Raw genomic sequence first — 10,000 nt, forward strand, 5'->3', positions numbered from 1 at the left:
AATCGGGTGAAAACGGACAGAAAAAAACGGACGAATTAAAGAAATAGAAAACTTCCCGAACAGTTCACCCGATAGTTCAAATCAGGATGAATTCATGCGTCTAAGGTAGCGCATGGCACCGGAAGGCTGCGCACGAGCGCTCTTGTCTGAGCGCGTGTGTTATCTGCTCTGGACATTGTATCAGTCACTAACGCACACAAATATCACCCCACACAGTATAGTATCAAACTTTCCCGTGGCATATGCATTTACTACATAACACATGCCTTAAGTGTTTGGTGATGACAGGCGCCAAAGGGGCACAAACATGGAGAAAGAATTAGAGAAAAAGAAGCGTGTTTCTCACATGCGGAGAATTGTATTATTGACCCCTTACATATATGCCAATGTAGTGCACACATTAGCACACTGTTTGTAATTTACATTTTACAAAAACCGTCAGGATAATACGTTTTGTTGACATCAGTGTGATAAGATTGATTAACCTAAGCGCCCCCCCTCCTCCACACACACACACACACACACACACACACACACACACACACACACACACACACACACACACACACACACACACACAGCTGTGCAGCACGGGGCTCGGGGGAGATGTAGTCATTTCTGTTGCTGGTATGACTTGGTATGACATTGCAGTCTGGACTGCATCAACAGTGGTTGGGCATCACATGACTCAGCGTACACGCCCAGCACTCGCAGGCCACACCTACCATCCGGCTGACCGGCTCCGCCAGAAGGGGACGTACCTTCTCCAGCACCCGTGTACGGATCTGCAGCTGGGGTTCAAACCCATGTCAGAACTGAGGCCATGCACCATGCCAGTGGTGTGTTGGTTTGGTTCAGTTAAGGATCCAGAGTGAGGGATATTATAATAAGGGATGTTTATTATAGCGCGCACACACACACACACACACACACACACACACACACACACACACACACACACACACACAAATAGAGATACATCCTTTCATCCTCTCGTGTGTTTTTAAAATAATCATCAGCAGTGGAGTGCTGTACCTGTGCGTACCTGTGCGTACCTGTGCATACCTGTGCAGTAGCATTGAATCTGAGAAAAAATAATTGGTAATGCAGATTAAATAGAAATCTTATCTCACCACTAATGTCTTTTTAAAAATCTGAGTCAAGATAAATTGATCTGTGACCAGATAAACCCAATAAACCCTGTTATTTTACTACCACAATACAGATAAGTAGAGCAATTGGATTTGGTAATTGGACCAATCAAAAGAGTGCATCAACAGTTCCAGCCTTCAGTAGGCTCCTCCTTGTGGTCACAGCAGGAACAGTCTGAAAGGTTAACTCAACATTCTGATGAAGGACCTCTGTCCAAAATGTTGTTTCTGTGGAATCATTGAGTACTTCTCTACAAAATATATATTTAATTGAATATGACTGAATTAAAAATTGAATAGATTACAGTACCCTTAAACAATGCTACTTTGTTTAAGCCCCACAATACATCATTTATATCTCTTAATATCCTACATCACGAATGATTAGATAGATAGATAGATAGATAGATAGATAGATAGATAGATAGATAGATAGATAGATAGATAGATATGAACTTCATCGTGAAGTTCAAATTTTTGTCACATTTTTCACTGTTTGTACTGACCTTTACAGGCTGTGTGTGTGTGTGTGTGTGTGTGTGTGTGTGTGTGTGTGTGTGTTTCTGAAGATGAGAGAGAGAGAGAGAGAGAGAGAGAGAGGAAGTCAGTGTTCATTTAGATAACTGTCAGGTTAATTTCCTTTCTAAAATTCACATAATCTCTAATGTGTGTGTGTGTGTGTGTGTGTGTGTGTGTGTGTGTGTGTGTGTATATGTGTGTGTGTGTGTGTGTGTGTGTGTGTGTGTGTGTGTGTGTGTGTGTGTGTGTGTGTGTGTGTGTACCTGCTGCAACAACCACCTCAGATAGATCAGGGTCCAGCTTTGTGAGCATGATAGTATTGTTAGTTTCTCTTCCTCTCCTTCCCTTTCTCTCTCTCCTTTCTCTCTCATTTTCTCTTTCTGTCTCTCCTCTCTTTTTTGTCTCTTTCTCTGTCTCTCTCCTTCTCTCTATCTCTGCTCTTTCCTCTCTCACTCTTATTATCTCACTCTCTAATTTTCATGCACGCAAGCACAAATATGTGCAAACAGGTGCGTTATTAACTTTAATTTTGAACGTTCCCTCTGTGTTGATGGACATGTATGTGTGTGTGTAGATGAATGAAAAGGCTGTGATCATGTGTGTGCGTATGTTTGTATGTGTGTACAGCTTGTTTGCGTGTTTGGTTATTTGATCAGCTATATACTGTATGTGCACCAGAAACGCTTTTTCAGATCCAGAAATAGTGGACTGTGTATGCAGAGACTGAGCAGCCACCTCACCCAACAACCACATAATCTCATAATCTCATGAAATCATATTTTCATAATCTCATGATCTCATGATCTCATCCCCCTGCTTCCCAATGCAGACACAACATAACAACTGTCCCATCAGACTAATTTACCGTAGGTCCTCATTGTAAAGCCACACCCACCCATTATTACATAATGAGGGTTCCCATTGTGATGGTGCACGCTGATAGCTAGTTACTGATGGAGAAATGCACGGACACTCTGGAACATCGTAAATGAGCCAATCACATCTATCGACAGATGTTTCGTTCCCTTCGGGGGAGTGAAACGAAAAATGCTGTGGTCTAACAGCCATCAACACAATCACAATTGAATAAGGTCAGCGTGAAAGAATTCTCCAATGCAGGGTGGATGGGTAGAGGTAGAAAGAGAAAGAGAGGAAGAGAGAAGGGAGGGAGGAAAAGGCTGGTGGAGTGGACAATGCTGGAGTCAGACTTCATCATAGTATCAGTATCTCCACGTCACAATATCTTCATAGCATCAGTATCGCCACTCATCAGTAGTTCCACTCATGCTTTTCAATAATCTAATGGGAGTTTGACTGAAGTTTATTGATTAGTTTCTGTATTGATTAGAACTAATATCATGTCATTTACTGATTAGCAGCTGTATTGTGTTGATTGTAAAGCTAGTATCATGTAAAGTATTGATTAGCAGCTGTATTGATCAGAGCTGATATCAGGTCATTGATTTATTAGCAGGTCAGTTAGAGTGATGAGTAGATTAGTTTGAGGGGTTAGTTTGTCTGTTGGAGCAGCTAGTAGCATTTATTCAGCAAATCTAGACAAGTGCAACACTTTATTTAAATTCAAAGATTAGAATTTTTATGTTACAGTAAATAGAAAGAGAGAGAGAGACTGTGTGTGTTATATGAGAGAGGAGGAGAGAGGGAGAGAGCATGGGGAGAGAGAGAAATGGGAGAGGGGAGGTTTTCACAATGACAGCTGAACTTATGGAATGCCACATTATATTAATGTGTGTGTGTGTGTGTGTGTGTGTGTGTGTGTGTGTGTGTGATATGATATGATGGTGTGAATAGTGGTGTTGAGTTTGCTTCCAAAGGCCTACTGTACCTTTCACACTTACTGTGCACTATTCCGCTACAGGTATTAGGGAGAATACATTACTGCAGACTAGGAGCAGGTGTGTGTGTGTGTGTGTGTGTGTGTGTGTGTGTGTGTGTGTGTGTGTGTGTGTGTGTGTGTGTGTGTGTGTGTGTGTGTGTGTGGGGGGGGGTGTGAGAGTGTGCAGATGTGTGTGCATGTGTAAATCACGTGTATAGATACCAAAGAAGATAAAGATAGAAAATGAGAAAGACAATAATCAACAGCAGAGAGAGAGAAAAGAGGAAGAGGGGAGAGTGTTGGAAAGGGGGAGAGAGAGAGGAGAGGGAGAGAGAATAGGGAGGAGAGGGAGAGAGAATAAGGAGGAGAGGGAGAGAGGGAGAGAGACTTGGTCTTTGCCCTGTTGCTCCAGGGTTGCTCCAAGTTATGAAGCAGTTAGGTGGGCATAAAGGGCCTGTGTCTGTAGCAAACGCCTCAGAGTGAGGAGATACCACCCCGGGCAAGGTGCAGATCCATGTCACAGGACTAAAGGACAGCATGGTGATTTTAATAGAAAACCAGGCAAGCCAAAACACCCAAATCCAAACACCCAAATGAAACAGGAACAAACAGGCTACTGACTGGATAGGCACAACCACATAAACAGAACAAAACCACACAGGTGAACCATGGAGGCCGTGAACAGACCCACCAACCGAGGGCTGAGTTTGCACCAGGGCCAACAGAACGGACGATTCATAATCAACCCACCAAGCTTCACCTCCCCAGACCCTTCACAGCCATAGGGGTCTCACAGAGTGCTTAACTCAGAGCTAGTACACAACCGTGATGATCTAGTCCATGGAGCCAACTAAGCATTATTGTAGGTCATTCTGGACAATAATAGATTACTACAGAACAAATAATCTACTGTAGGACCTCTGGATTACTGCAGGATTACTCATCTACTACAGGACCAATAGATTACTACACCATTAACCATCTACCATCAACAATCACATCAACCATAGACCCACTCAACAACCACAGGTGGGTCTTCACTACTGTGGGACCACTCACCTACTATGGGATCATCTGACTAACTGGGAGGCCACGGAAACAAAGGTGATTAGTGGCCCAGAAAACACTGGAAGGACATCAGACTTGGAGGAGCGAGTCTGCTCGAGCTCTGCGCCAGCTCCAGGTGCCTCCAGGTTTTTCTCACCTGTTGTCCATCTCATGATCTCTTCAGAAGTGTTGTCTGGGGAACGGGTCGAGAAGAACGCTTCTTCCACCTGGCACACATCCTCTTCCTCGTCTATGTCACACGGTTTAAGAGAACACCTGTGGAATTAAGCGTTGATGTTCCTGGGCGGGGGGGGGGGTTTACTTGAACCTGGCAACACATGACAGATCAATCAAATTTGTCAATGGTTTCCACCTGGCTTGTCTTGGGTTGGATCTTCTGTCCGTCTCTGACTGTTTCTGTTTCTATTATAGTCTGAGAGATCAACAAACGGCCACTGTATCCTTCCCGCCAGTGTCTTTGGGCATCTAGGCACGACATCACACAAAAGAGCTGCTCACCCCATGGCAGCTGGCTTGAGTGGAGATGACCCTGGGCAACAGGCACGAGGTGGTCACTGTAAAATAAAACCAGCAGAACCCAGATCTTCAGTGAGGATTATGGGAGTCTTCATTTAGCACTGAGGGAGTGAAGGTACATGTGTGAGGCTATGGCAGGTTAAAAGCTCAAACGAGTCTCTCCATGATAATTTGCTATGATTATTTTCTATGATTATTCGCCATGGTTGCTTCTGGTTGCCTGGAAATGTTTCCTTTTGTAATACTGCATTGTTAAGGTTTTATTAAACAGATTATGAAATACATTGGTCCATATGCCTCTGTTTCATGGAGGAAAAAACCCTTTTCTTCCATAACTCAATTCCTCAGTTCCTTACAACCTGATTTTGGCTCTACTGCTGCCTTGAGACAGGTCCACTGATTCTTACAACTATTCTTATTCCTAATAAGGTTCTTATGCCCCCCCCCCCCCCCCCCCCCATCTCCCCTCTCTTATGATCTTTAACTCCTAGGGGGGATTTTCTCTGAGAGTTGTAAAGTTCTAAATACACCCAGGCTGGTGTCTGGAATTAATGTCCAGTAATAAAGTACTCACATTTAAAAAAATGTATGAAGATAAGCATAAACCTTACCATAATCTTAACCATAGTAATACCTTATTAATTTTTAAAATAACGGAATACATAAAGCTTTTGTACAAAGTACTTTGTCTTCTTGATATTTTTTTCTGGTATTTGGACAAGATAGATGATACGTGATTTTCCATAGACATGTACAAAAACGAATCCACACCCACACACATACCACCCCACCCACATCCACGCGCGCGCGCTCGCGGAGACACCGAAAGCACCTACACGCCGTCCGATTGCGGCTGGGAAAGCGATAATACAAGCACCCGAGACCAGTAGGGCTCCCCCTTGTGTTAGTAAAGAAATTCGCACCGATAATTGGTGCCTTTATGGAACACCATGACCACGGTGTTACACCGGTTATTGAACGTATTCCGCGCGAGGAATTGTTTGCTGACAATAATAAAGATGTTTCTTTACATTCCGAGAACACTGTTGACCAAATTATAACCTAACATTCGTGAATATAACCTCTAAACACAAATACGTTCACAGTAATGTGTATAAATTTCGTTTCCTTTCGGTAAACTAAAGCCATAAAAAGTGTTACAAAACAATCTGCACAAAAGTTTGTAAAGAGTCAGAACGCGTCTGCTTCTCCAGTGGTGACTTTCGGCACTGCAAGACGTGCGCGAGAGGGGGAGATGGGGGGAGGAAGTTCTTCTGGAACTTCTGGAGCAGTTTGATGCGTTTTTTCCCCGTCTCTCGAGAAGTGGAGCTAGTTCCGTTAACGGTTAGAGGGGGACGTCATCGAACTTGGGGGGAAAACGCAAATTGAAAGGTTTGCGCTTCATAGCCTTTCTCTTATGAAAACCACTGAAAAAGGCTAAAATTTTCCTCTTCCGCATCCCGAGGAAAACTTCCACCAGCGAGGGCGATGCGGTGTGACTGAGCTATGCCTTGTAGAAATGGACAGACTGTATCTAAGCGAAAACATGGCGTCTGCGTCCCAAACTTCGGACTATTTTCCATTCTGCTCCTCATACTCTACTGCCTGGAGGCATTATCTGGGGCTACGGAGGACGGCAGAGCGTGCAGTCCTTGTCCGGGGAACTGCTCCTGTACAGTGGTGGGACCCCAAAATTCCTGCGTGGTTAATTGCTCCAACCGCGGACTGGAATGGGCCCCTCCGGCGTCCGACCTACCAAGCGACACTAACACACTGTAAGTTAATAGTAAGCTTTTATTTTTTTAAATCAGGCCTGAGGTTTAAAAATGAGTAGTGACCAGAGTCGCGCGAAGGTGCGCGTGCGTTCTTTGTTGTCGTGCTGGGATGGAGAATATTGGAGTAAATGTCTGATACAGTATTTCAGGCAGTGATTGTTTATAGTACTTGGCTGCCTATTATGAAACTCCTACCGTTACATACCCCCCCCCTCGGTCATATTTATCATTGAGATGCTTCAAGCATTTATACCTGATCTCTCGCATTTGCTGTCACGGTTTCCTACAAATTAATCTAATCACATTAAATGTCAGTGATTGGTGGAAGTAGTGTATTTGCAGTTATCATACATCCCCATGTTTTTAATCATATTAGTAAATATTTCAGCTGTAAAATATCCGAACGAATTGTAAAATATTTTTAAATATTTTAATTAGAAAAGTTTACATTATTGTTTATTTTAAACGGTACCTTAGGTTTTGTAACTTGGCGTCAGATGAAATAAAAAAACTTAAGTTAAAAACTTAAGACACAAGCTCAGCACAACAAACAAACAAACATCGTACGACCAGTGAGCGCGCGGATCAGCTGCGTGTACGATCCGTGCTCGCTCACTTCGTTGTAATCTGAACACATCAAAGTTCCTGTCGAACCGCACGAGGTAGTCGCGGGTCAAGCTCGAGCCTTGCACGGGTCCGATCATTAACCCTAGAAAATCCAGCTCGCACTAATATTCTCGAGGAGAGAACATTGTGTTCTCGGGCGTGCGTGTGGCGCTCGCATATGTTATCGATTTATCCTACCTCATTCCGCTACTTATCCGCAAGAGAAAAAAACATTCAATTGTGTAATTTCTTTTGAACACACCGACTCAAATCGGAAGGGGCACCCAATCCATTTGCTAAAGAAATTTCTAGCAGCGCTCGATTTTTTTCGGCCCGATAAATAGTTCATAGTTTTACCTGAACCCGTTTTTGCGTTTGCAAGATTTTAGTGTGCATGCCACTTAGGAAAAAACTGTTTAATCAAATTCTTTATACAACCGTCCCAAGACCTTCCAAGGCTATTTTCTACACTGTGTAATTGGTGAATTTCCATCGTCATTGCCTTTTAATTTGAGACACGAGGCTGAGCTCGCGACCAGGCCCGCGCAGGAAAAGAGCACGTTCGCTAGGAGCGAGCACACTGTCATGCTGGCAAACGTATGTAAGTCTCTCTGGAAAAAACGGCTGCCAGAAACTGTAAAGGTTGAAATGTAATGTCACGTGTATGCTGAATGTTCTGGAAAACGTAGTAATCTCTACTACCCGTTGCTGGTCACCTGACAGAAGATTAAATTGTTACATTTATCGTGATAATAACAACTATAACAACAATAAAAGATTGGAACAAATTTCCAGAGAGACTCTCCGACCTGGCTGTTCTTATTTAGAAGAGTGTTGGGGAGAGAAGTGAAGAGGAAGAGTGTTGGGGAGAGATGTGAAGAGGAAGAGTGTTGGGAGAGATGTGAAGAGGAAGAGTGTTGGGAGAGATGTGAAGAGGAAGAGTGTTGGGGAGATAAGTGAAGAGGAAGAGTGTTGGGAGAGATGTGAAGAGGAAGAGTGTTGGGGAGAGAAGTGAAGAGGAAGAGTGTTGGGAGAGATGTGAAGAGGAAGAGTGTTGGGAGAGAAGTGAAGAGGAAGAGTGTTGGGGAGAGATGTGAAGAGGAAGAGTGTTGGGAGAGATGTGAAGAGGAAGAGTGTTGGGGAGAGATGTGAAGAGGAAGAGTGTTGGGGAGAGATGTGAAGAGGAAGAGTGTTGGGGAAAGAAGTGAAGAGGAAGAGTGTTGGGAGAGATGTGAAGAGGAAGAGTGTTGGGGAGAGATGTGAAGAGGAAGAGTGTTGGGAGAGATGTGAAGAGGAAGAGTGTTGGGGAGAGATGTGAAGAGGAAGAGTGTTGGGAGAGATGTGAAGAGGAAGAGTGTTGGGGAGAGAAGTGAAGAGGAAGAGTGTTGGGAGAGAATAGAATGGCTGGTGACTGAGTATGAATGGTTGAACAGGTGAAGATCCATAACTACAGGTGTTGCATTTTCTAAACCAAAGGGACGTACACACAAACACACACACACACACACACACACACACACACACACACACACACACACACACACACACACACACACACACACACACACACACACCTGTGCTTTCACCTATTTGACATAGTGACAGTCATTTCTTCTTATCCTCTCTCCACATTCCAGTCCATCTCTGTGTCTAGCTGTTGTCATGACAACCACACTTTCTATCTCATTTCTTCTTCCTAATTGTGTTTTAATGTTTACTTAGATCTCTCATTATATTTAAAGACCCTTACCCTCCTCTCGTTTTCTTTTCTATCTCTCTCTCTCTCTCTCTCTCTCTCTCTCTCTCTCTCTCTCTCTCTTTCTCTCTCTCTCTTTCTCCCTCCCTCCATCTATCCTTTCTCTCTCAATGTATTTGTCACTCTGAATGGTCACATCTGTGGACCTGACGAGTCTGTGTTTATGTTTGTTTATCATATAGAACTGTCTTTCTGTATCTCTCAAAAGTAGTGATGCCAAGTATACACGCATTTTACTGCCGTCCTGGTCTTTAGGTGTTCTGGTTTGAACCGGTTGCTACTGGACCACACTGGTGTTATTGGTTTCCCATCTTGGGCCTCCTGGCCTTGTGCGGAGTCTCCCACAATTCACTGGGACCATTCTATTACCCACAATGCTCAAAGGCACAGACACAACAGGACATGGGAATGATGTTTATGATAGTTAGGAGCACATGAGGGAGACAGATTTAGAGAGAGAGAGATAGAGAGACAGGATGCTCCTGTAAGAGTGTGAGTGTTTGTGTAATAGTATGTGTGTGGGCACGTTCACCTTACACAAGCTGTTCATGGTGCTATTCACTGGCCATGTGATATGGAAGGATCGCTCTGTTGTCACAATCACCGTGCTTTGTGACATAAGCCCCACGGAAAAGGGGCGGGCTCTCCAGAAGGTCCTGACTGGGGAGGCATGACTCACAGACGGCCGCACACGCTTGACGGGCCTGCGAGAGGGCCCTGCTCCTGGTATTTCGCTCACTCTACACGAGATGGCACCCTCTGCTGCCTGGGA

At 44.0% G+C, this 10,000-nt stretch overlaps 1 protein-coding gene across 2 annotated transcripts in view; it reads left to right on the plus strand.

The window, feature by feature from the left end:
• Positions 1-6,357: 6,357 nt before the first annotated feature.
• pkd1a (polycystic kidney disease 1a) overlaps positions 6,358-10,000 on the plus strand; it is a 112,259-nt gene continuing 108,616 nt past the window's right edge. For both annotated transcript variants that reach the window (XM_076989344.1, XM_076989345.1), the window contains exon 1: positions 6,358-6,866. In XM_076989344.1, the coding sequence (XP_076845459.1) occupies positions 6,598-6,866 (269 nt within the window). In that variant the 5' untranslated portion in view covers positions 6,358-6,597. The remainder of the gene's footprint in view (positions 6,867-10,000) is intronic.

This window comes from Brachyhypopomus gauderio, unplaced genomic scaffold (assembly GCF_052324685.1).
Source record: "Brachyhypopomus gauderio isolate BG-103 unplaced genomic scaffold, BGAUD_0.2 sc67, whole genome shotgun sequence".
NCBI lineage: Eukaryota > Metazoa > Chordata > Actinopteri > Gymnotiformes > Hypopomidae > Brachyhypopomus > Brachyhypopomus gauderio.